The 27760-nt window shown below is 37.6% G+C and overlaps 1 protein-coding gene across 1 annotated transcript; it reads right to left on the bottom strand.

Moving 5' to 3' along the window:
* Positions 1-257: 257 nt before the first annotated feature.
* Positions 258-27041, bottom strand: mvp (major vault protein). Its single transcript, XM_059348736.1, has 17 exons — positions 26851-27041; positions 24943-25114; positions 19770-19965; positions 18113-18236; positions 17419-17550; positions 16572-16666; positions 16192-16428; positions 14765-14890; positions 9524-9742; positions 7597-7832; positions 6553-6750; positions 5707-5851; positions 5408-5619; positions 5025-5141; positions 4538-4664; positions 3812-4000; positions 258-2415 (listed from the first exon to the last, which is right to left on the bottom strand). Exons 2-17 carry the CDS (start codon positions 25098-25100, stop codon positions 2296-2298), a joined length of 2631 nt encoding a protein of 876 aa, XP_059204719.1. The 5' UTR covers positions 25101-25114; positions 26851-27041; the 3' UTR covers positions 258-2295.
* Between the last annotated feature and the right edge of the window lie 719 nt (positions 27042-27760).

Genomic DNA, 27760 nt, shown 5'->3' with positions numbered 1-27760 from the left:
GCACCCTTTTATAGAGAATTGGAGGGTGTGGGCAGTGGATATTTGGGGGAGACAGCAGGTCAACAGTAGTGTTCATCATCTGAAGATTAATCTGAGGTGTAGCTCAGCACTGTGAGTCAAGATGTTCTGGTCATAAGCCTCTTTTTTTTAATGTTGTTCAGCTTATTTAATAGTTAAAAGCAGGAATGAGTGAGAGAGAAAGAGAGAGAGAGAGACACACACACACACACCAGCAGAAAGAAGGACAGACAGCAGAGTTTGGATTGAACTTCACAGAGACACGTTTTTATACCAGCTACATGATGTTTCACAGATTACTCCAGCAGAACATTTACTACAGGGCCCAGGTAAAAAAATAATCAAATTTAACTTTTGCAACAGAGTACTTTTACATGGTTGTAGTGGTAATTGTACTGCAGTGAAGAATGAACATTAAACATTGTGTTATTGGAAGTTTCATCATAAATATGAGTCTCTGCTGTCAGAGCAGTGGGTGATCCTGATAAACAGCTGTTGGCACAGAGCTAAACTTATTATTAATAATAATGATAATAATGATAATAATAATAATTAACGCTGGAACACAAACAGACCTGAGATCAGTTGAGAGTTTAACAGAGAAAAGAGTCACTCACCAAAAGTTTAACACAGAGGAGAAACAACTGAGTCACAAGCACACACTCAAAAAAAAAAATACAATAAATAAAAACCTGCACTTGTGTCCCAAAAACACACACGTCCTAACAGGACTCAATGTTATATATGCCACTTATTCTTGTGTTGTTTCTTGACTTCATCCTTGCTTGTGTTGTATGATCTCTCAAATGTGTGTCACTTTGGAAAAAAGCGTCTGCTAAATGACATTGTAGATTGTAGACAAGAGAACAAAAAACAAGGAGGAAGTGAAAGTAAAATACAGCGGAGAGGAAAAGGGGGCGAGGAGAGAGACAGACAGACAGACAGTAGAGTTTGGATTAAACCTCTCAGAGACATGTTGTGGGCAGCAGCAGCAGCTTTTTAATGTTTCTGTATAAACAGAGAGACAGACACACTGCAATATTCTGCTCCTGTGAAGCTTTCAATGTCAGATTACACGACTAAACAAACTGTCAACTTGTTTGTAGGCACGTTTCTTCTTCGTTCGCAGCACAGCTTTTGTTTTAGAGTTTCGTGTCTTCATGCTGGTTTCTGTCCAAAAGTAAACCTCTTACTCTAATTTCTTGTCCTGCAAAACTCTTTAAAGGCAGCAGACAGACTCTGTCTCAAACACTGCTCTGGATCTCATCCAGCTGTTTGGACATGTAGACGGCACATGATCATCATGAGGTTCTCAGCTCTGTGTTGGACACAAACCAGCCAGGCTGGAGCAGAGACGCGTGTCCACAGGAGAAGAAGAAACTCGCCCACTTTAAACCTCTGAACCGATATCTTCACATTTGTCAGAACCTTCATTTCTCCTGCAGAGTTTCTTCATCGTCTTTAAAAATATAAAGTTTATACATTCAACAGTCAGACTTTAATTGACCCAAAGTACGAGCTGACTTTTGTTTCTTCATGATGCAATCAAACGTTTCCACACTGACCTTAAAAATGATCTTACACTGCAAGTAAAATCCATTAGTGATCAAAAATGTTTTAATGTGAATCAAAACATTTTAACAGCTGACAAAATTACTGGATTCAACAGTTAACTCTAAAAGTTTTGGATTGCCAAACAAAACTTATGGATTATTAACAAACAAAATTTGGGGATTTTTATTTAAAAAATTGATTTTTAACAAAACTTTTGGATTCAGAAACAAAAAAAAAAAAACTTTCAGCTTTCTAAATGAAACAAATTATTCCCTTTAATTCATTTTTAATCACAAATTTATTTTACTTGCATGTCAAATGTTTTAATTGTTGATCATTTTGCTCTCAAATCTTTGTTGTATTTTGATTGCAGAGTGGAAACTTTGTTTCATCGCGAAACAAAAAGACAAACCAAACGGTCACCTTTTATGCACATTTTCAATTTGCACATTAATAAAAAATAAAAACCTGGATGGAAACACTGAAAAGCTGAAGAAGTTTTTTTTTACACTTTGCTGGGGTGGACAATGAGTTTTAGTAAATAAAGGACAGAAGCAGGTTGTAAAAGTCGTACGGTGGCCTGGAGGAGATTTAACAAATCTGCAGAGTGAATCTTTCAATCAAAAGGCACATTTTTATTGCTTTCATATCAGAAACATTAAAGCATCTGTGGAGGTTTACTTTTGGACAATCTGTTTGCGCTCTTCTTCTCCCTCCTCCTCCTCACTGGCCCTGGCCCGGCAGCGCCCCCAGCAGGCCGTTGGCGGTGGTGAAGAGGTTGATGGGGGACGACCCGTCTGTGATGAGGGTCGACTTCAGCCCCAGAGCCTGCAGCATCTTCACCTGGAGGACAGGAAGCAGACGGTCAGGGGTAGGGAGGGGGCATATTGCAAAAAAAATGATATTCCTTCGATCTTGATTATTATCACGATTTTTTATATTGTTTTTAAACTGCCAGTTTTAAAGCATCTGTACTGAAAACTAAAGAAACTAGAGATTTGTTCTAGTAGTGGCTGAACTGCTAATGCTGCATGTGCAGCAGTAGGGGGGCTGTGCACTCAATTTTTCATGATTTCTGCTTAATCACTTGGGTGGCACTTCTTCAAATGATTAAACAGATTTATTGTTGTTAGAAAGCCCACACTGTTAATGTTCTGTTAACTTGTTTATTGAACTAAGTTCCATTCAGTAATAACTTGTTTTTCTATAAGTTTTCATATGTCCCACACGCTTGAACGCACCCTAGCTGTTCCACCACTGTTGAATGCCCCATAGCTTTTGTGCCGTGCTGTGAATGTTAGTTTTCTCTCGATACAGCGGCGGATACAGTCATGGTAAAAATGATTAAACCACCCTTTTTCTCTAATTTCTTGTTCATTTTAATGACTGGTTCAACTAAAGATACATCTGTATGGACAAATATAATGATAACAACAAAAATAGCTGATAAGAGTTTAATTTCAGAGCTGTTATGTGTGATTGTCTGTACTATGCAGAATAGAAATCAAGAGCAGCTAAAGTTTGATCAGCTGACATTAGATTTGGCTAGTAGCCTGCAAAGCTAAACTAACATGCTTGTATTTTATTTGCAGGGAAGATGTCAGTGGACTCTAGTAGTCCTGATTTTGTGCCTTCTGTGTTTATGTACACAAAGCAACAAAGCCACTAGTTTCATTTCATTTTTGATTATGTCCTCATTCCAGTCTACACGTTTATTCGTCTGCAGCCACAGACGCCACTGGTTGCTCTGAAATGGTCGTGATCGTGTCGAAATCCTATAAAACTTTAGTCCAGCGGTGGAATAGCGATTCGTACAACCGTATACGCAACAACCAGACATGTTGATGATGGGGACAGTTTGTAAATGCTTATAAATGCTTCTTGGTCAGTCAGAACATCGGGAGAACAACACCACTTCTGTTGCCCGAATGCCCGCGCATACGTTCTACGTCATCATTGTGTACAAACAGTAAAATGGTCTATTAGTTGTAATTAAGGTGCTTTCTTTGTAATCTTATGTTCTCATGCGTTATTGTTTTCCTACTTTCAGTAAACCACACACACACATACACACACTCTGGCTGGCTATGCTGTGTAAAAAGTAAAAATCTTCAGACTCATTGATGGCTACTTCTTTAGATGGATCCAGCTTCAGCTTCTGACTGATGTGTTGGTGGTGTCGGCTGAAAGGAGGAGAGTTAGAATCAGTAGTGGGTGTTCTCCCAGCAGCAGTAGTTACCTGCAGCTCGGGTCCGGCTCTGGCGATCTCCTTCAGCGTCTCGCTGCCCAGACTCTCCACCTGCTGGCTGAAGCGCTCGCTCTCGATGTGAGCCAGATTCTTCTGCTTCTCCACCTCCAGACTGTCCATCTGCTTCTTGTAGCTCAGCTCCTGCTCACGAGCCTGAGCCAGCCGCTGCAGCTCCGCCTCCTGCAAAATAATGTTAATGTGTAAAAAAAAAAGCCAACGAAAACTTTTACCCTATGAACACCAACGTGACGTTTCAGGGTGTTTTTTTTCTCTTCGTACATTCTCCTTTCTGTGTCCTCTATCTAATCTAATCTAATCTATAAATCCTGCAGCTCTGTGGAATCACCACAATCAGAACAACTCAAACATGTCTTTGTGCAGAATAACTCAGAAGAATACTCAGTTAGAATGACAGAAACAAGAACAAAAAGGAAAACACAAGTTAAATTTCTCTGAAGAAAAATTTAAAAGAAAATTGGAATAAAATGAAATCTATATATAAACACTTTTCCAAGTGCCACGAATGTTGTAGATTTTTTTTTTAACCGAAAAAAAAAAAGACACAAAATATCCCAATAATCCACATATTCTCAGTATTGTCATGTTTCCAGCCTCTTCTGTCCTCTCCTCCGCTCTGTGCAGAGAGTGTTTCTACACTGAGCTTTGACTGTGTGGGGAGTTTTATTGTGAAAGGTAAAATGGGAAGTGAGGACGCACCGCCTCGATCCTCTGAGCTTCAGCTTTCAGTTTGGCCTCATTGACCGCTGCCTCGCCCTGAATACGAGCCGCTTCGGCCCGGGACTGAGCCTCAGCCTTCGCTGCTCCAGTACTCTCCACCGCAGCACTGACAGAAAAGACAGACAGACAGACATTATTAAGATTATACAAGAGCTGCTTGTTGTTGTTGTTGACATGAAAAGTAAACAAACGGTTCATCTTTTTCTCTCTGTGGCCTTCAAATTGAAAAATCTCTTGTTCTTTATATTAATTATATTTAAGAATGATGATTGAAACTAAAGAAAAGGACGAGTAATAATAGATTATGACTGTATTTCTAATAGAAACAGGTTTTTAAGATAAAATTACTAAAATAACTTTAAAAAAAAAGACCATGCATCATGTAAAATAGCTGCCAGAATGAACCCTGCCCTGAGGTCACCTGGTACTGGTGCTCCCCCAGTTCACCCAGCGCCCCGGTGGTTACCTGAGAGCCTCCAGCTCCAGCAGCTCCTTCCGGGCCTTCTCAGCCTCGGCCTGGTCCGTGATCTTCTGCCTCTCCAGCTTACCCCGGGCCTCCTGCTCCAGACGTGCAGCCTCGTGCCTGCACATTATTGACGTTATGTTATTTACCTGATCTAAGTGCACCTGTTTCATGGTGTTTCATGGTGTTTTGTGTTGTTTCGTGCTGCAAAAGCCCAGTGAGTAATAATAGTAATTAAAAAAAATGTGTCTGTGTGTATGTGTGTATATGCGCTTATATATATATATATATATATATATGTGTGTGTGTGTGTGTGTATGTATGTGGGTGTGTTTGTATATGTGTATATATGTGTGTGTGTGTGTGTGTGTGTGTGTGTGTGTCACCGTGCGGCGGCCTCCTGGGAGTTGGTGGTGATCTCGATGGCCAGCTGGACGCTCTTCTGCAGGGCGTCCCGGGTCCTCTGGTCGACGGGCTCCACAGACTGGATGTCCACACTGCTGATCATCAGGTTGTTCTGGTTGAAGCGAAGGTTGGAACGAACCGCCAGCTTCTCATCGAACCCGAACACCGCCGAGCAGATGATCCTGTTTGAGTTCTGCAGACGAGAGGGGTTTCAGATGGACGTTTACTACAAAACAAGATCTCTTCTCTTTTCACAATGAGACGGGAGTGACATCAGAACCTTGTGGAAATCGTCGAACTGCACAGAGGCGACGGCTCCTCTGACTCGAGATGCGATGGCTTTGCAGGAATCTCCGACGAAGTCAGGGACTGAAAACAGAGCTGCTGCATCGGCAGGGTCCACTGGAGCCTTCACGTCAAAGTGCCTGAAGAGGAAGAAACAGGACGAGGACAGCCATTTAATACCCTTGGAGAATTTATCACAGAACATAAAAACTTAGTGTATAGAGTCTTCATTTGTTTGTTTGCTGATAAACTGGATTTCTCAAATCTAAACACCTTTGGAAGCACACAAACACACCAGTGAGTCTCATTCACTCATTAAATAAAACACATTCTCCTGTAGACAGACATGTCTAATGTTTAATCTGTAACATTTAGCCGTATTATATGGTTTAGCATTTTTAAATCTTGCCGTCTGTGCTGAAAGACCTGTATTATTTCAGATTGCAGTATGAAACAACTATCAAACACTGTTGAATTTCTATATTTACTGTTAGATGTGAAATAAACAGTGGGAATACTTTAGAGTTTTAGTGCAGAAATATCTTGTAAATAAAACCAAAAACTTATTTGAAGAATTACCTTTTCTACCTTTTTACTGGTCAAGTGACATCAAAGCTTTGTGAACCATTTGCTTTATTTTTTGACTCCACTAGATGGCGCTCTTGGTTCAACAAATGCCTGGAAACACACCATTTCTAGAGCTTTTTTTGAGCCAAGAGCACCATCTAGTGGGATCAGAAAATAAAGCAAATGGTTCACAAAGCTACTACCTTATCAGAACATTTGTCTGATCTCTGGCGTTCTCGTGTTTCTGAACGCAGCTTTACGTTGATGACGTTACCAGTTGTAGGAGAGCTGCAGCTGCAGGCGGGCGTGGTCGGCTGTCTCTATGGTGATGATGTCGGTGAAGAAGTCGGGCCCCAGCAGGAGGCAGATGGCCTTGATCACGTTGGCCCTCTTGGGTTTGTCTCCGGACAGGGACAGCACAGTGAACTGCTCATCAGGTCCCAACATCACCATCTCTGGTCCGAACACCACCCTGAAGACCAGACCACACCACCACCACTGGGTCAGCTCACGTCACCACCACAACCAGGGGCGCATTAACACCACTGGAGGCCCCTGGGCTACACAATTTTATGAGGCCCCGCATCCCTAAGTGGTTGATACGCTAAATATTGCCTATAAAAACTCTAAACAAATGTCATATTTGGCTGTGTGCCATTTATTTGTACCACTGGATGTACCAATGTATACCAATAACTGTGTGCATTTAACTTTTGTAACAAATACACTACCCGACAAAGTCTAACTGCAGTAACTACGCAGCAAGGTAAAACTGAGAAAAACTGCTCTAAAGTTTTTTAAAGTTTTTTACTTGGCCAGGCAAATGGGTTATAGGTAGGTAAGTGATATGACACTTATTTCTACATGAATTGTTGATGTAATTTTTACGCTCAAAAATCATGATGTTTTATTTGACCTTTGACCCCAAAAATGTAGTTCCTGCATTTCCACTCCGCATACTTTAACAAACTCCTCCTATAGATTTAGTCCGATCGACTTCGGACTTGTTCAGTACCATCATAAGGCCTTTGTGTCTCTTTGTGCGGCGTCTACTAAGCTGCCTGTTGGATGTATATGGTGTGATTTTGTTATATTGTATCAACATGAAAGATCTGGGAGGAGGGGAGCACCCTCCCCATCACTTTTACCACCAGATGTCACATGTGCGTTATCCGAGTGTTCATTAGCCAACATAATTATTCTCCATTTTTAGAGCGCCCCCATGGTGGAGGCCCTGGGGCTGTAGCCCAGGTTAGCCCATTCATTAATGCGCCCCTAACCACGACCCCCCAACCAGGACGGGAAACCGCAGCCCCACCTGGCCTTCTTCTCTCTGTAGTCGTACACCTGGACGGCAGCGTTGTGGGGGACCCTGTAGGACACCACCTTGGTCTTGTCTCTCGGTGGACCCTGTCCGGTATGAGTCCTGTCCGAGCGGTCGGCCAGTGGGTCCAGAGGAGAAGCCAGCAAGGTTTCCACTTTAGGAGGAAGCTCCTTCTGCCACAGCTCCTCGTCCTGAGTCAGCATGTAGGTGTGACCGATGACCGCTCGCACCTGAGAGGCAGCAAGAGCAGCACAGGTGACGTCAAACTCACGATCGTTGATTTAACCCTCTGAACTCCCAACAAGCAGTTTAAGGGTGTTATCGTTGCTCCGGTCACATTTTTACTCACTGTGTCCTCGTTTATTTAACAGCAATCTAATAAATATAGTAGCGTCACTGAATCCCACATCGGTCATTTCTGTCTCCTCACTGTAAAACAATGCAACAATACGGGCTGCTGAATGTTTCTGGGTAAGCCATATAAAAATCACTGTTATCAATGCACCCGGACCTTAATTCTGTCCTTCACAAAAAATACAGAACAGTACAAATACAGATGTACTTTTTAAGATCATTGCCCGAGTGTTCTTACTGCTTTCTCTCATCAGATTTACTTTCGTACTGTATTTAAACATGAAAATCTCCATGTACATAAATTAAATTTCACTAGTAGATGTATTTATCAATTATACCTACACTGCTGGTGTAGATCTTATTCGAAATGATCGTGAAACACCGGAAAGTGCAGCATTGCAGATTTGACCGATCAGGGATAAAAACGCCGAACAGTGTCCGATGTGGGAAACAATTACTATATAAAATATATAACAATCTTTAAGTCATGAGTTGTATGGAATCAGCACATTTAAAGCTCTAAGTAGGGAGAATTCAAATGAAAATAAAATTAATCTGTAAACAACATGACTTCAGTTCTTCCTTAAGTACATGAAGCTTCAGAACAGTAAACAACAACATCATCTGCACAGAAGCGGACGTTTTTAAACACCAGCAAGCAGTAACAAGTTAGGTATATAAACTCTATATAAATATAAATAAATCAATCTCTGTGTTCTGATACCCATACTTCCCGTACTTACTATACTTAGTTTACGTACGCAGGGTGTTCCGACTCCGATCGCGGCTAAAAGAAGTGTACCTAAAGGACCCGGATGTTGCCCTCAACGGTCGCCATCTTATCTACGTAGCGGGAGAGGCGGAGCCAGGCAGAGCCGCTCAGCTCGAAAACATTTTTTTTTTTTAAATGGCAGCCGAAATGATTTGCTGTGTTAATGGAGCCATATTGCAGGATTGTAGAAGTAAACAAACGATTAAACAACACAAAGGGTATTTTTTTCACCGTTCAAAGCGGGATGTTTTTGGCGGGTGACGAGCTGTCACAATCGTAATTTCCAGTAAGTGCACCACGGAGTATTAGATTTGGAACAACACTCACCTGCTGAAATCTGCGTACTTAGTAAATGCGGATAGTTTACTGCGTTTAGGTGTACTCATGTATGAAGTATGGATATCGGAACACAGCTTATGAGTCCTGCAGCTCAATGGCATCAGCACAATCATGGCTAGATGTGGGAACAACTCAAACATGTCTTTGTGCAGAATAACACAGACAGAAATCAGAAAAAAAGTTGAATTTCTCTGATAAATTATTGTTTAAAAATTGGACAAAAGACACCAAGTGTCCTGAATGTTCACAAATTGTACGTACTGAAATGTTGTCCTGTTTCCAGCCTGATGGACTAAACAACACATGACTTTGTGGGTTAATCTATACTTGTTTGTTGACTTTCTGATTAAAGTTCAAGGTGACATCTTTAAATATCCTGCTTGTTCTGAATCAGTCCAGAAGATATTCGGTTCAAGAAAGGACTAACAATCAGCAGAACAATCTCTGGACTCGTACCTTTCCCGTCTTGATGTCTCTGACGTAGATGCCCTCGTTCTCGTCCAATGGGATGGCCTGTCGCTTCAGCACCACCTCCACGGCGGCGGGGGGGACGTACTCAATGGGACCCCGCAGCATCCAGCGGTCTCCGGGGCGACGGAGGACGCCGCTCCTCCGGGAGCGCTTGGCCCTCTCCTGCCTCAGCTCCTCCTCCTCCTCCTCTTCGGCCTCGTCGCGCTGGCAGAGAGAGAGGTGGAGGAGGGAGAGAAGGGTTAACGTGGCGATGCATTGGAGCGGTGGCGGAGGGGGAGGGGAGGGAGGGAGACGAGGGGGAGGAGAGGGGGATGGAGAGGGGCACTAAGAAAAAATGAAACCGGCGGAGGAAAACGTAAAGGGTGAAGGGAGCGATGATGAAGGGAGAGAAGAAGAAGAGAGTCGGGGTATAACGGGTTAGCCCGGTCAGGAGGGAAGATGCAGCCAAGGACTTCGCAGCGCTGCATTCATGTGATGCTGAAATCATTGGAAAATCGAGTTCCAACAGGGAAAATTCATGTGAACTAGAAACCAGTCGGAACCAGTGTTGGAATGTAACTACCAACATTTAGTCAAGAACTGTAGTGAAGTTCAATTCTGAGGTATTTCCACTTTATTTAACTTTATCATTTTTACTCCACTACCTAGGCCTGTCACGATAATGACTATATCGACTTATCGTACGATATATAAAAATGGACACAATATTTTTTTTCTGCACTCAATATATTGTCGTTTACATGTGTGACTTTTTGTGCTTTTTTGTGTTGTGTTATATACATATTAAAGTAAATCTGCAAATGTTTGACAGGCAGCACGAACTGCTGAAAAAAACTACATTTCCCAAGCAGCCATTCCAGCTGTTTATATGTTATTTTAATAATTAAATAATATAATACATAACGATTATCTCATTGCAATGTTTTGTTAACAGAGCCTGAAAGTCTATTTTATTTGTTTTGGTTGTAGTTTATTGATTTATGTTTTATTTGTATAGGATATTTTAATATTTCTTTTACCACATTTCAATTCTGATGTTTAATATTCTTGAGATTTAAAAATTTCAACATCGATACAACGATACTATCGTTTATCCTGATAGTTTCTGGGAAAATATATCATCCTAAAAAATGTGTTATCATGACAGGCCTACCACTACCTTAGATAAGATCAGAAGATGGATAGATTTATAGTTATTTTCTAGATAAAACATTCTGCATTAAGAGTACTTTAAGTACATTTTGATACTTTAACTTCAGTAAGTTTTGAATGCAGGACTTTTACTGCAGTGGATGATACCACAGTGTGTATTAGTACTTTTACTGCAGTAAAGTAATCTGATTACTTGGCACAGGGACTCTTCCAGCCCACGTCCTCATGACGACAGTGCTGTGATTGGCTCGTAAAAGATATTTATTGAACATTTTCTGATGACGTTACATTTTTTGCTTTTTACAGCCTTCAGTCGACCTGCTGGGGTTGGTTGTAATTGTACTCATTTTTAAACAGAAAGGTTTAATAAACATTTTCTCAGTACAGTTGTTGTTTTAGATAACTGTTTTAGATAACTGTCATTATTGTTCTGTCTTACTGCATCATGCACCACATGAAAGATGATCACATATTTGATGAAAACCTTTTTTTACGATTCATTATCTGCTGTTTAAAATAAGAACTGATGCACACAGATTTTATTTCTCATGGTTGTAATAGAAAACCTTTCAGCGCAGGAGGAGGATTTTCTGATTATGAGAGAATCAGCAGAGTTCTCTGGAGGCGTGACTGAGGATCTGGAGTTTGTTGCTACAGAGCTGCTCTTGTGTGGCGATATTATATTGATTCATGGCCGCCAAGTAACCATATTTAGCGTTCAAACAGCAGCCAGTATTTTCGCCATTTTTGTTTTGTTCTAGAGGCTGATATCACCTGAAACTAGGAGATGTAATGAATCTATAGGCACCATGTGTGTTAGGATATCATGTCGGGAAGTTGTTGAACTAACACTGCAAAGTTTGTCTTTTTTATGCTCCATTCAGAAACGTTTTTAGCAGTGAAGCTTGTTGTTTTTGAAAATTTGATAAAATGCTGCAGTTGTTGTCGTTCATACATGTTTGATATCAGTTCAGTTCAGTTTGACTGAATACTTTGTTGGTCAGTCTGTGGGTTTGACTCTCATTGTGGGGAAATTAAAAGACTGAAGTGAGATGAACAGACTTTTCAGACAAAATTTTCACTGATTGGACAAAACAATTCTAATTGAATTTAATTTTGTGGACACAGAAAGCAGTTAAACAGTTAAACTGTAGCGTGGGGCCTCTGGGAATTCACACCTCTAATACTAAGACTTTGAGTTTAAACAGCAGCTGACAATCTTGCTCTTGCTGAGCTCATCAAACTCCACTCCTTTACTCTAATCAAAGCAGGTGATAAGCTCCAGGAGTGGCTCAGCAGAGACACGCCTCTGTGCCTCTTTGTTTCTGTCCTCCTTTTCTCTGATCAATGGGGACAGAGCCTTCTCTGTGGAGCAGCCGACCTCTCCAGGTCAGAGCTGCACAGTCTGTTGAGCACATTCAAACATAATTAAAAACCCATTTATTCTCCTTGGTGTTCAGTCCCAGCGAGGCAAAAATCCTTGGCTTTTTTAAAAACGTTTTATTCTTTTATTTCCTTTTTTTAACTTTAACTCTGTTTTTAGGTTGAGTTTTTATTACCATTTTATTGTTTTTAGTATTTTATTGTTTTTATTTATTACTATATTTGAGTAAGATTTTTACTGTATTTTAATAACTGTACAGAACTTTGGTCAACTGAGCTTGTTTTTAACCCTTTATAGGGCACTCCTGGAAATTGAAAATGTCAACCCTGAAGTGTAATTGGAGGATATTACAAGATTTTTTGCAAAATGTTTCATTTTTATATTGCAAATCGAGGTAAATTGAGTCATTATTATTATTATTATTATTATTATTATATCTATTATAGTCTCTTTCCCACAGCAACCCTAAATAGACAACAACACATAATTTGCATCCATCACCACTTTATCTTTTACCTTTAAACTATTTATTATCTTTTTAGACTACTTATTACATATGCGTAATGTCTGAATGTCTTTTTTAAAGCACCTTATATATGAGAAGCACGCGTAAATTTAGTTATATACTTTTTTAATAGAATGACAATAAAGTAAAGCTTGAATCTTGTGTGATTTACTGATTGGTCGGATGTCATAGTGTCACTATCTGTGCTGTAGACATCCATGTGGTTCTATGACCTGTTATAGATGTCCGCTCAAGTTACCAAATATGGTTCTTTGCCTGATAAAGGGTTAAATGTGCTCTTTAAATAAACTTTGACTTGATCAACTGGTTGCTCTAGACGAGCTTCTCCAACCAGCCCAGTGCAAACACACAAAGACTGATTGGGCTCTAGTCATGCCAGCTCCTCCCTGCATTCCTCCGTCTCCACTGACTCTCCCACAGAAAGACAAACACTTGGTACTGTAGAGACACAAGAGCTCCTCCACATCTTATAATACAACCAGGCTGATAGATGGCCATGCTTCACTGGCACATAGACAAAGCAGAGAGGTGTGTGAGGTGTGTGGGTGTCTTCAGTTCATGTTTGTGCAGCACAATCAAGAGTTGTATAAGTTGTATAAACTAGGGATGGGCAGCACTAACTGTTGTAATCCCTCATGGTGGCTAACATGACTCTACAACACGGGACAGTGAAGGACAGAGAATCTGAAAACCTTTCAACTGGTGTATTTTGTCTGAGAGATTTGTGATTGTTTGTTTTTTTGTCTGTTTGTTTGATCTTGGAAGAAAGTACAATACAGGCCAAAAATCTTAAATTTTCTGTTCACAATGACTTTTAAAAAAAAAATAGTATGTATTCTTTGTATTTTTGGATGTATTTACTGCATGATCAAACTTTACTTTCATTGAATTGAACCATTTTCCTCAATTTACCTTTAGGTATACATTAGGGGTGTTTCCACTGCAGCCCAATACCCAGAATGAGGCGGGTCTCACTCGCCCAAACGCCCCTAATGTATACCTAATATGAGCCGCCCTGAGCGGCCTTTTGACAGAACTTTTTTCAGACATTTGGAAGAGCAGGGCCGTTTTTCTCCCCTGAAAAAAACCTGGTTGCTGATTGGATAGAACGCTAAGCAAGAGGTGACACACGCCATTTCAAAAAGCCGGCAAAGCAGTGTTGCCAACTTAGCTATTTTGTTGCTATATTTAGTGACTTTTCAGACCCCCTTAGTGACTATTTTTCAAAAAAGCGACTGGCGACAAATCCAGCAACTTTTTCTGGTGTTATTGTCTCCGGCACAGTCCTCCTGCAGCAGTCTCTCAAAGCTGCAATCACAGAGCCGGAGGGGATGTTAAACCCTGAGCGTCTGGTCTGCAAATTGCTAAGAAGCTAACAGTTAGCTCTGGAGCAGTACAGTGTGTATGTGCTGCTGCAGGAGGTGTTCACTTAGCAATCTCTGTTTGATTACAACAAGCACCAGACACTCTGTGCACAGATAGCGATGCCATCAGCTGAGACGCAGTGCATAATTAGCCATGCTGCTTAGCGACGGCGGCCACAGATGCATCTCCCATGTTTAATCCGTTGCATATGTGATCGCGGATCGTGGTCGAAACTGTCACTAAGCAAGTGAGCGGACATTTGAGAGGGCGTGGCCTGAGACTTTCCCGGTGGCCGCTCCTTACCCTGATGGAGACACTGCTATTGATGTTACTAGACCATTGCTGAATAAATGTAAACAAAAGATAAGAGGTGCTTAGTTTTAGGGTTAAGAAGATTTGCAAGAGTCCCAACTTCAGTGCAAAAGTAAAAAAAACAAATGAAATTAAGAAACAGTTTGCATTATTCACTTTCGCTCTTTGGCTTTTGAGAGTTTGCCTGTAAATATAAACAAATGCCTCGTATACGCCATGCTGGTGTTAAAGCCAGAGGAGGTTAATTTGAAGCAAGCAAAGTCTAAGCAAGAAAAACCCCAAAACCCGAAAATTATAGTTTAAATGTATTCTGATAAGTGACTCATGTTTATTTTGTTGCAAAGTATACCAATGAAACTATGATCCTTTTTGTACAAATTTGATCTTGCTTCCAAACTTTTGGCCTGTAGTGTGTGTGTGTGTGTGTGTGTGTGTATGTATGTATGTATGTATGTATATGTATATATATATATATGCGTCTCCTCACCTCCTCGGTGTCGTTGAACGCCTCCACGGCTCGCAGCACTAGCCCCTCCTCCTCCGACAGCACGTACACGTCCTGGATGCCTTGTTCAAGGAGCTCGCCAGGCTGCAGGAAAAACGAGCGCTCGCCCTGATGGACAGAAAGGAAGAGACGTCATCAGGATGTTTAACAGAATCAGTTCACAGAACTAATCTGGAAAGATTTCTGATGGTACAATACAGAAAAAAAGTGAAATCATGTAGATATATTTTTTTAGTATTTGTCATATTTAAAAAAAAAATTTAAAAGAAAAAAAGAAAAAAGGGAGTGTTCCCGATTAGATTTTTTTAAACTCACTTGTTTATCAGATATTATGAATAAAACATATTTCTGATTCAGAAATGTTTCCTTTTTTCCTCAAATATGTGAAAATACAGAAGGAGAGCGGTACATTTTATTTGATTTATTTGTGATTTTCTCACTTCAAAAGGGTACATTTTATTTAATAAAAACATTTAAAAAATAACTGAATAAAAACATAATAATAATAAAAAAAATGTAAAACAATAACTGAATAAATAAAAATTAAATAAAGTAATATTAAATAACAATAACTCAATAAAGATCAATAGAATTTTTTTTTAATTATAATAACTGAATAGAATTTTTTTTAATATACTAACTGAATAGATAAATTAAATTGTTTAAATAACAATAACTGAATAAATAAAATAAGATCCATAAAAATAAATTTTAAATAATAATTTAAGAAAAAAAAAAAAAGGAAAATAGTGATTTAAAATAATAAAAATAACAATAACGAACTAAAATAAAGATAAATAAAATAAAGATAAGCAAACTAAATAAAGATAAATAAAATATTTTATAATGACAATAATTGAAAAAATACATAAAAAAAACAATAACTGAATAAATAATTAATAAAATATTTTTAAATAACAATAACTGAATAAATAAAAATAAAGTTATTTAAAATAACAATGACTAAATAAAGATCAATAAAAAGAGTTTTAAAAATATTAACTCAAATAAGTATTATATTTTTTAAATAACAATAACTGAATAAATACAATAAAAGCAATACAAATATTTAAAAATAATAATAATTGAATAAATAAATAGGAAAATAAAGTGATTTGAAATAATAAAAAACAATAACAAACTAAATAAAGATAAAAAATCTTTTATAATGAAAATAATTGAATAAATAAAAACATTTTTAATAATAAAAAACAATTGAATACATTTTTAAAAGATATTTTATGATAAAAATAATTGAAGAAATAAATAATAAAGCATTACTGGACCTTTAACAGACACAGAATGAGAAATATTTTAGTGGCTTTTAGTTAAAAACACAAAACTAAATATACAAAGCCATCAAATATTATTAATAATATTTTAATTATTAGTAAGGGGCGTGTCCTGACCTTCACCACCCTCTTCTGTCCCAGCTGAGGTTTCCCGTCGGCGCCGACCGGGTCGAGGATCACGCAGTACTGCCGGCTGCTCAGTGTGGTCACGTTGACCACGCCCACCACCTCCTCCGCCACCGACGGGATGTGAGCCTCCCGCTCCGCCATGGTGACCAGCCACTCCTCGCCCGTACGACGATCCCGCCCGGCAGCGTCCTTAAAGGGACGCAGGGCGCGCACGTGGAGCGCTTTCTGAGGGGGGTGGGGGTGAGAGAAGACACCTGATTCTGGTTCTACTCAGTCTTTATAATTTCCTGCCTGATTGTTTAATTGTTTTACTCTGAGCTTTAAAACAGAATAATCTCCATCTGAGGAAACTTTTCATGGCGACGCACCTTGTCCGTCAGGATGAAAGCATTCACGATGTCGATGACTTCTTCATGAGCACCTGGAAGGTACGCTCCCACCTTACTGACCAGCCACTCCTCCCCTGGAACACACACACACACACACATTATATTATGTTTATATTTATTATTTCATTATTTCTTTATTTATGATTTTTTTTTTCCAACACTATTTTTATTTATTTTCAGATATATTTTTATTATATTTTATATATATATATATATATATATATATATATATATATATATATATATAGCAGTGTTTTTGTTATTTTAACGGTGCTCTGGTAGCGGCTCCAACAGTCCTTAAGGATTTTGAAGGAAACCTGCAGCTTGTCCTTCTTCCACTTTTGTTCAGCTTTTCAATAGAGAAGTTGGCTGGGGATAAGTTCCGGAGGTTACGGCAGAACGTAACCATTGGTGCAGGAGCAGAGGGTTTCTCTGATAGAGTGACATTAAACTGGATAAAACAGTGATCTGATAGGTGGAGAGGCGTTACCACCAGTGCATCTGTGGCACAGTTACGGATGAGAATTAAGTCAAGGTTGTTGCCAGCTTTGTGAGTAGGAGGACCAGCTGGAGACAAAGAGTCTCTAGAGGGTCTGAATAGTCTAAATATAGGGGAACTAACTAGTGGGCGGAGCCAAAACAGTCACTACAACAGGTACTCTTTGAAAACACGCCCATTATCATCAGAGTTTGAACTTTTCTACGGTCCTTGAACGTATCATCAATTATAAAAAGTGACCAAAACGTGTGTTAAATGTTGATATTTGTGTCAGAATCTCTTTATTCTATGTGTCATTTAGAATCGTGACCGTGTGCTCCGTGTCACCTGTGACGCGGCGGACTCCGCCCCGGTCGACGCCCTCCTTGCGAGCTCGCAGACGGATGGCCTGGTTCTCTCGGATCACGGTGGCCTTGATGGTCTCCAGGACGGCCACCTCCTTCCTGGGGATGTAGGTCCCTGAAACAGCAACACGTCGTCATTGTTACTCACATCTGATACTAGAACACCTGAAGCACAAACACTGATAGAAAGAAATATTCTATGTTCAGAGCATATCAAAAAGTTACTTTCTTTTTTAGCTCTCTGTGCTGGAACGATTTATTTATTTATTACCGATATTTAATGGACTGATGTAATCTGTAATTAATCAATTATTATTATTATCATCAATTGTATGTATCAATATTGCTGCAAACTATATTATTTTAATAAATAAAAATCTACTTTATTATTATTATTATTGTTTGTTTTCTTTTTTTTTAAGTTACACACTTTTACCTGTATGTAATTTAATTATTTATCCATTACTGATATTTAATGTACGTTTTTAAATATAATTACTATATTAATATTAAACTGTTTTTATTAACTTTTTTTTTTTTTATCTGTTATTAATATCTATTATTTTTGGGATTTTTTATTTTTCAATATTGCTGTAAAATATATCATTTGAATAAAAAAATATATACTTTGTCATTATTTAAAGAATTGATATTTAATAAGTGATGTTGGGACGGACCGGGTCCTTCGAACAGCCACTCGTCTCCAGCGACGTGTTTCTCGCCGCCCTCCTGCTGGAAGTCGAGCAGCGCCTGAAGACGCAGCGCCGTGTCGGGAAACACGATCTGCAGCGCTGTCACGTTCTACACACACACACACACACACACACACACACACACGTCATAAATGAATAAATAAGGGACAATTCATGGTTTTCTCCTTTAAAACAATTTTCCCTGATAAAAAAACCAATAATTACATTTAAAATAATGTTTTTAACTCATTTTTTTTTATATATTCACCTTTAATCACAGAAAATAATTCTTCCATAAATTGGTGAAATTATTATTTAAAAATGCTTTTGTTGCTAAATTAATCTTTATGATCCAGTTTATTAATGTTTTTATTATTCATCAGCTTTTATCCATGAACTGGAACAAATATCTCAATTGATGAACATAATTCAATTGTAAAGATTTCTGATGTTAAAATACAGAAAAAAAGTGAAAATCATGTGGATATATTTTATTATTTGTCATATAAAAATAAAGGACAGTTCCTGATTTGCTTTTTTTTTGTTTATCAGATTTTATGGATAAAAATGTTTAAAGAAATGTTTCTTTTTTTTCACACATTTTTTTCTTTTCCACAAAGTTTTCAAATTTGTGAAAATACAGAGAGAGAATAATAATAACTGAATGAATAAAATAAGATCAATAAAAATATTTCAAAAAAAGAATAACTCAATAAATAAATTATGATAAATTAAATATTTTTTTAATAACAATAACTGAATTTATAAATAAAAATAAAGTGATTTTCCAACCATTTACCATTTACCAAAAATAAAGTGATTTTAAAATAACAATAACGACTAAATAAATACCAATACAAATATTTTGAATTAATGATAATAATAACTTCATTAGTAAAAAATGTTTTTATTAATTTTTTAAAATAACAAAAACTGAATATAGAAATTAAAAGGAAAATAAAGTGATTTAAAATAATACAAATTACAATAACGAACAAACTAAATAAGATAAATAAAACTATTTTATAATATAAATAATTGAATAAATAAATAAAGAATATGAATGATGAAAAAATGCATAAATAACTATTTTATAATATAATAAAAATAACCAATCAAATCAAAATTACTTTATTTATCCCCGAGGGGAAATTCAGTGAGTCTGTTAGCTCTGTTAGAATGAGAGTGAAGGATCTTTGTGAAGGTCTTCAAACATAAATCTGATAAATAAAAAATTAAAATAATTGAATAAATGATTAAAAATATTTCATATTAAAAATAGTTGGATAAATATATAAATATATGAACTAATAAATAAAAATATTTTATAATAAAAATAATTGAATTAAATGAAAAATATTTTATATAAAAATAATTGAACAAATAAGTAAAAATATTTTATAATAAAAAATAATTGAACAAATAAATAAAACTATTTTATCATAAAAATAATTGAATAGATAAAAAAAAACTATTTTACAATAAAAATCATTGAAAAAATAAATAAAAATAATTTATAATAAAACTGAATAAATAATTTATCTTGTCCTAAAGATACCTGAATAAATAAATAAATAATAATAAATAAAACCATCTGAAACTAAAGCTCAGTGAAGGGATGGATGAATCCTGATGGTCTGACCTGCTGCAGCTCCTCTCCGGGATACAGGGGGAACGGCTCCTGGGTCAGACGGATCTCCAGGTCGGCGTGGCGAAGTTTGGCCTGACCTGATTGGTCGAAGAGAACCTGCTTGTCATCGTCGCGGGCGACAGGGTTGAGGACGACACAGTAGTGACGTGGCGGAACCATGATCATCCGCACGGGCAGAAACAGAACCCTGAGGATGTACATAACAATAATAATAATAACAATAAAACACTGAGGCAGACGGATCATATTAATAATAACAATAATAATAATCATAATCATAATAACACTCTGGGAGCGTCTGAGGCAGACGGATCATATTAATAATAACTATAACAAAAATAATAATAATAATAACACACTGAGGCAGACGGATCAGAATCCTGGACATCGATAACAAACGAACCTTTTATAAAACCGAACATGAAAATGTAACTCATTTATTCTATGGTTGCTCATATAGTCGCACATTTTGGAAAGAACTTCAGAACTATATACTGTGTGAAACAAAACATAAAATCAACATTGAGGGAAAAAACATTATTACTTATTTTGAATACAAAGAAAAGAAACTATGTTTTATTGTCAACCTCTATATTCTATCAGGGAAACTTAAATTCTTCACCATCATTTAAGCTGTTTTTGATTGAAGTTCATTATTATTTTAAGTCTCTTTAGTTCATTTCTAATATGAAATGTTCATCTATAATGAATATCCATGCAGCAACATGTCACAACAGTTAGAACTACAACTTGCAAGATTACAAGTCTTTCCGTTTGACCCTGATGACGACTGAAGTTCTATGTGAAGTTCTATATGACCTCGTTGCTAGGATACAGACTAAACACCCAGAAGCATTCTTGATAATATCAGGAGACTTGAATCATGTCTCCCTCTCCTCCCACATGACTGGATTTACACAGTTTGTTAATTGTCCCACCAGAGAGAATAAAACCCTTGATCTGCTGTATGCTAATGTCAAAGAAGCTTACAGAGCTACTGCCTTGCCCCCAATTGGAAAATCAGATCACAACTTAGTTCTTCTGGAGACTTGTTACAAACCCTGTATGTGGAGGCAGCCTACAACTAAACTCACAGTCAGGAAATGGACCACGGAGGCAACTGAGGCTCTAAAGGACTGCTTTGAATGTACAGACTGGAATGTGTTGCTGGAAACAGAGGAGAACAGTATGGACAATGACAGACAGGTTGACTGCTTTACTGATTACATCAACTTCTGCAGAGAAACCGTCACATCCACTAGGACTGTACGCTGTTTCCACAATAACAAACCTTGGATTACTAGTGATTTAAAGGCAATCGTCAATGAGAAGAAGGCAGCTTTTAGAGATGGTGACAAAGCACGGCTCAAACTAGTACAATATAAGTTGAAGAAGAGATTAAAGATGGCAAAGGCAGATTACAAGAAGAAACTGGAGAGAAATCTACAGAACAGCAACATCTGTGAAATGTGGAGAGGAATCAACACCATCTCTGGTTACAACAAAAAGAAAAGACAGCCAGTGGCGGGTGATGTAGAAAGAGCTGATGAACTCAACCAGTTCTTCAACAGATTCAATACAGCGGCCTTACCCAATGCCAATCCCCCCCCCCCCTTACACCTGAGAATAGGGTGAGGTTGGAACCGGGAAGACTTTGCTCTGGGAAGGCTGCTGGCCCAGATGGAACATTTCCTGTGTTGTGTCAGTACCGAAAATAAAATGTCCAGCTGAACTTAATGACTACAGACCAGTAGCCCTCACTTCTCATATCATGAAGACCTTGGAGCGGCTGATTCTACGCCTACTGAGAGCTGAAGTCAAAGACAAACTTGACCCCCTGCAGTTTGCATACAAACAACACACTGGAGTGAACGATGCTGTCCTCTACATGCTTCACCGTGCACTTGCTCATCTGGAGGAAACTGGTGCTTATGTGAGAATCATGTTCTTTGATTTTTCAAGCGCATTCAACACCATCCAACCCAACATACTTAAAAACCAGCTCACAGAGATGGGAGTGGATCTTTCCTTCATCTCCTGGATCACAGATTACCTGACAGGAAGACCACAGTATGTCAGGTTGGGGAACTGTGTTTCTGGGACATTAATGAGCAGCACAGGGGCTCCACAAGGCACTGTTCTGGCTCCATTCCTGTTCACACTGTACACAGGGGACTTCAAATACAACTCTGAGTCCTGCCACATGCAGAAGTACTCGGACGACACTGCTATTGTGGCGTGTATCAGAAATGGACAGGAATCTGAATATAGGGATCTGATAAAAGCTTTCAGTGACTGGAGTCAGAAGAACTATCTCCTACTGAACACCTCAAAGACTAAGGAAATGATCATAGATTTCTGCAGGCTCAAGCCCCCTCTTCAGCCAGTGAATACCTGTGGGGTGGACATGGAGGTGGTGCCAAGTTATAAGTATCTAGGTGTATACCTGGATAATAAGTTGGACTGGTCCCTAAACACAGACGCTCTCTACAAAAAGGGGCAGAGCCGCCTCTTTTTCTTAAGGAAGCTCAGATCTCTGGACATCTGTAGTAAGATGCGGCAGATGTTTTATCAGTCTGTGGTGGTGGTGTGTTGTTTTATGCTGCAGTCTGCTGGGGAGGCAGCATCAGACACAGAGATGCAAGGCGGTTGGACAGACTGGTCTAAAGAGCTGGTTCTGTGGTTGGAGCCAGGTTGGACGTGCTGGAGGAGGTGGTGGAGAGATGCACTGTCAACATGTTCCAGGCCATCCTGAAATACCCAGATCGTCCGCTACACAAAATCTTTATGGACCAAAAAAACAGCAGTGGACAGCTCCTCTCGGACGGAGAGATTCAAAAGATCCTTCGCTCCTACAGCCATCAGGTTGTCTCATTCTTCAAGAGATTCTACCAGACTAACTGAATTTCCCCTCTGGGATAAATTAAGTAATTTTGTGATTGATTGATTGATCTATTGATTGACTATACCATCATATGTAACTAAGCCGATACTATGTAACTATTGCACAATGTGACTGAATTCCTTGTTTGTATTGCAACTTCCAATAAAGTTGGGGAAAAAACTGTAATCTACTGGGTTCACACGAGTCCAGTCTGAGCAGATAAAGAGTTAAAGCTAAAGGAGGTTCAGCTGCTGCAGCAAAAGATTCTGACGATCAATAAAGAAACCAATCCTCGAATCACTGAGTACTGCTGAGGTCAGCACTTCCTACACTCTGTGTGTGTGTGTGTGTGTGTGTGTGTGTGTGTGTGTGTGTGTGTGTGTGTGTATGAGTGTGTATGTGTGTGTGGATCACATCATTGACACACACTTGTTAATCACTGAGAGACAAAATATCTAAAGCAGGTTTTGTGTCTTTATCGAGTTGTTAAACAGAAAAAGGGTTTTAAAGGTTTTGTTTCAAATTTAAAGAAAAACTTTTGGATTCTGAAGCAAAACAGAGAATTTAACACAAAATTTTAGGATTGAAAAGGAAAAATTTTAAATTCTGAAACAAAATTATGGGATTAGAAAACAACATTTTTGATTTCGGAAACCAAACTTTAACATGCAAAAAAGCTAAACTTTTTCGGTCAAAAAGTAAAAGTATGAGATTAGAAAACAAAATTTGGGATTTGGAAGAAAATTTGTAAACACAAATTTAGGTTAAAAATCTATTTTTTGGATTTAGAAACAAATTTTGGGGCAATTTGTAAAGAATTCTGAATCTGAAACTGATTAACCCATTGACGCCGGGAAAGCATTACCCCATTTCTACCTTTAAAGCCGGGAGCGCTGTTGCGTCACTCTACCATTAGGGCCGGGACAGCGGATATGTCATTTTGTAGTATTTGTATTTTTTTCCACCTAATTTCGGTCTCTTGGCCAATGAAATGCATCAGAACATGATCAGAATACATGCGGGAGTGTCGCAATGCAACATCGAACTTTTCCAGAACTTTGAAATCATGACGGAAGACGACTTTAGCGGAGGAGCTCAGCAGTAAGTGACGGAAGAGATCTAGATGATTACAGCGCCGGTCATTTAATTGCTGATCCGGACTTTGAACCCTCGGAACCAATCGACCAATTTTCACCAAAGAACAGACAGATTTGTGGCCATCTTGAGATAATAATATTATTAATAATATATTAATATTAATAATAATAATAGGCTAATTGATTGTGATGATGATATAAGAAATCATGACTGTTTATGTCTTATATTACTTTATGCGTCGTTGAGTACCCTGAAAAGTGCAATATATAAAATGTATTATTATTATTATTTATTTATTTATTTTTTATTACAGTAGGCTAATGGGAAATATGTCTTGTTCTTCCACTGGTCATATCATGTTTGCATCTTGCTAATGGGCATGTATTAGTATTATGCATAGGATTTTTTATGTAACATTTGCTGAGTTTGTTGATTTTTAAAAAAAATGTATTGAAGGTTTGGACAAATAAATTCAACTTCGTATGAAAGCCACGGGTATAAGCTCTCAAATACTTTTTGAATTTCATTTTTATCTGCTACAGAGGCTGAAAAATCTATTATTTAGTAGGTGTTGAATTTCCAGAAAAACTTCAGATTTTAGGGGGTCATTTGAAAATCGCCCATAGGTTTTCCAGGCATTTTTTTCCAGGCGCTTTAGGCCTTAATGGGTTAAAAGACAACATTTTTGGATTTGGAAGCTAATTTTTCATTGCAAAAACGTTTGGGTTAAAAAAAATTTTTTATCTGTAAACACAAATTTGGATAAGAACATTTTTGCGAAAATAAAATAAACTTTTGGGTTCAAAAACAAAAAAAATTGCAATTTTTAAACAAAAATTTTGATGAAAAAGAAACATTATTGGATTATGGAAAAAAATGTGGGATTCAAATGCAAAATTAGTAAAATTTGGAAGCACATTTTTTTGATTCAAATGCAAAATTTCGGAATTGGAAACAAAAGTTTTTAATCTGCGTTAATTCATCTTCAAACAGAAATTAATTTAAACCTTCTTTTGTTAGATGAAAAATAAAGACACAAATTAATCTTAATTTTACTGTTTACATTCAGCTTTGATGCATTTTTACGCTGATTTTAATGGACAAACTGCAGATAAAGAAACGTTTAGATGATGTTTAGTTTCTGCTCATGTCAGATCCTCAGATCAACGCTTCCTGTCTGACCTCTCATTGTCCTGCCGGATGTAGGTGAGCGGTCCGATCTCCACGCGTGCGATGTTGGTGTTCTGGTCGAGGACGTGAATGTAGTGATGCGGCGGGATGCGGATGATGGACGCCTCCACAAGCATCTCCCCCTCGCGACCTCCTGCCTTCTTCGACATGATGCAACTAAAAGCTGCAGACACAAGAAATAAAGCCAAAGTTTCTTTATAGACATTAAAAAAAACAACCTCAGTTATTAAAATAGTTAAAAAGAAAACAAAAGAGTGAAAGTAAAAAGCCAGTTAACAGTTAAACTTCACTTTAATGTTCCTGGATCACAGATTCATTTTACATGCAGCTAAAAATTAATTTAATTCAGCATCGATGGTTTTTATTCTCAACTGAGAAACAAGGAAAATAGGTGATTAAAACAATTTTATTGCAAATCAAAAAGTTTTGTTAATTATCCCAAAAAATGTGTTAAACTTTCACAATTACAAACAACTGTTAATTTTCCGATTAAAGCTTTATGCATTTATTTATTTATTTATGCATTTAAACATTTACAAATGTATTTATTAATTATATTTATTTAGATTTTTACACATTTCTTTATTCATTTAAATGATTACACTTTTAATAAATGTATTTTAATTTTATGCATTATTTACTTACTTTATTCATATATTTATAATTAACAAATTTATTTCCGAATCAATTAATTAATCATATTTCTAATTTAATGCATTTGATATATTTTATTTTTACTGATGTATTTATTTGTACACAATTATTTCTTTATTATATTTATTTTCATATTATACACTTATATAGGCCTATATTTTTTCCATGTTTGTAGAGAGATTTAATTATGCACAGATTTTTTTTCTTCTCCTATATTTGGACAACGAGAAGACTATTATGTCAGACTGCATTAAATATTATTATAATTATAATTATTATTATTATGAGATTCTTTGAATCTCAGTCAGGTACAGGTTTAAGCCTATAAAATTATCTTTCTTAATTATTATTATTGTTATTTTTATTATTATTATGAGATTTTTTTTTTTAAATCTCAGTCAGGTACAAGTTTAAGCCTATAAAATTATCTTTCTTAATTATAACAATAACAATGACAATAATAATAATAATAATAAATCACTTTATAGGCTTAAACCTGTACCTATCTGAGATTCACAGATTCTGTCTGCTGTGTTGTTGATTCTGGTTTTAAGTTTTGGATCAGGTGAAGTTTACAGAAAGCCTGAGTCACGCTTCCAACATGGAGCTGATGAAGAAGAGGCAGAGGAAGGAGGAGCCTCAGCAAGAACAAAGTCCAGCAGCCTCAACTGGTTCCTGTCACTCCCAATAACTCACATTATCCACAGCAGCTTCTCATACGCTCATACAGTCGCCACTTGGCAACTGCAACTTCCTGGTAATAAACTCACGCCCTGGAGTTTTCTTAAAACCTGATACCAAACTCCCATTACAAACCCAGTGCATTTAACGTCAACTTCCCTGTGTGGCAGTGTTCACACTGAACAACAATGATTCAGACATTTCAGTAATTATCAGGAAGCTGCGTTACATGCGGCGCTGATTAATAAACACAAAGTTGCTCTATTTTCGGATTTAATTTAATTTAAATTCATAAAATCGCTGCTTTTCACGGTTTGGCGCAGACGCAATGTTAGTATAAAAGACGCTGTGAACTTGAAGACTAACAGATGTAAAAGTTGAGATTATTTTGATTAAAGTTCTGCTCGGTGAGTCATAATCAGGCCGATGTGAAGTTCGACTCCCATTCATGCACAAAACATCTAAAATATATTCCATAAAGCGTGATTTATTTAGCTGCATGCGAGGAAGTGTTAAAATGTGAGATCTTCGGGCGGACATCTGATCGCCCCGGAGCGGTCTTACCTGGTCCCGGTGCGACTCCGCAGCAACAGCAGCAACAGCAGCAGTCTGAGGTTCTTCAACAGCAGAACCATGAGAACAGTGGGCTGTAATTAGGTGGGCGTGTCTGCTATGTTAACATCCCGGAAAAAGCGATCAAAAGTCACGTGATTTACCGACTTCCACTGCTGCAGAGCTGCGTCACAGTCAGCTGGCTCTGGACCTCAGATTAGTGGGGTCTGATCACTAACAGAAACAGGATTAACCGTCAGTTATTCACGTGGAATGAGTCATCATCACAATGAAAACCTGCAAAAAGCCCTCAGAAGTTTTGCTGCAGGAGAAATGGTGACACCTGTTGGTTCATTTGTGGTATTACACTTCATATTTAAAATGCAGCGTCACAACGTTAATTAACTCAATTAACAGCAAAAACTTCTGTGACAACACGTTATATTTTCATGCATTAGTTAATTTTGAGATGTTTTTGCTTGCAGAAGATGTTTTCTTTCAGACTGGCGGAAGAAAACATTTATTTTCCTACAATTTGTCTGTTTGTGTCTCCTAAATGCTCCAAACGTTCACATAAATTGCATTATAATTACCTAAACACACTCTTTAATGTGTTTTTGTTACTTAAAATAGCTTTAATGATAGAAAAACAACATTTATTTACGTGAAATTAGTCATAATGACTAATGTGTGAATACCTGTAACACGTCTCTGGTGTTGCTGCAGGAGAAATGGCGACACCTGTTGGTTCATTAACAGTTAACACTTAAACTTCACAGCGGCACAACAATAATTAACTCGATTTACAGCAGAAACTTCTTGAACATTTGAGATGTTTTTGCTTCCAGAATATGTGTTCTTTCAGACTGGTGGAAGAAAAATATTTATTTTACTACAATTTGCCTGTTTGCGTCTGTGGATT

The sequence above is a fragment of the Centropristis striata genome, chromosome 13 (genome assembly GCF_030273125.1).
Source record: "Centropristis striata isolate RG_2023a ecotype Rhode Island chromosome 13, C.striata_1.0, whole genome shotgun sequence".
Taxonomy (NCBI): domain Eukaryota; kingdom Metazoa; phylum Chordata; class Actinopteri; order Perciformes; family Serranidae; genus Centropristis; species Centropristis striata.
The sequence above is the reverse complement of the archived record's forward strand: the minus strand, read 5'-3'. Positions and strand labels throughout refer to the sequence as shown.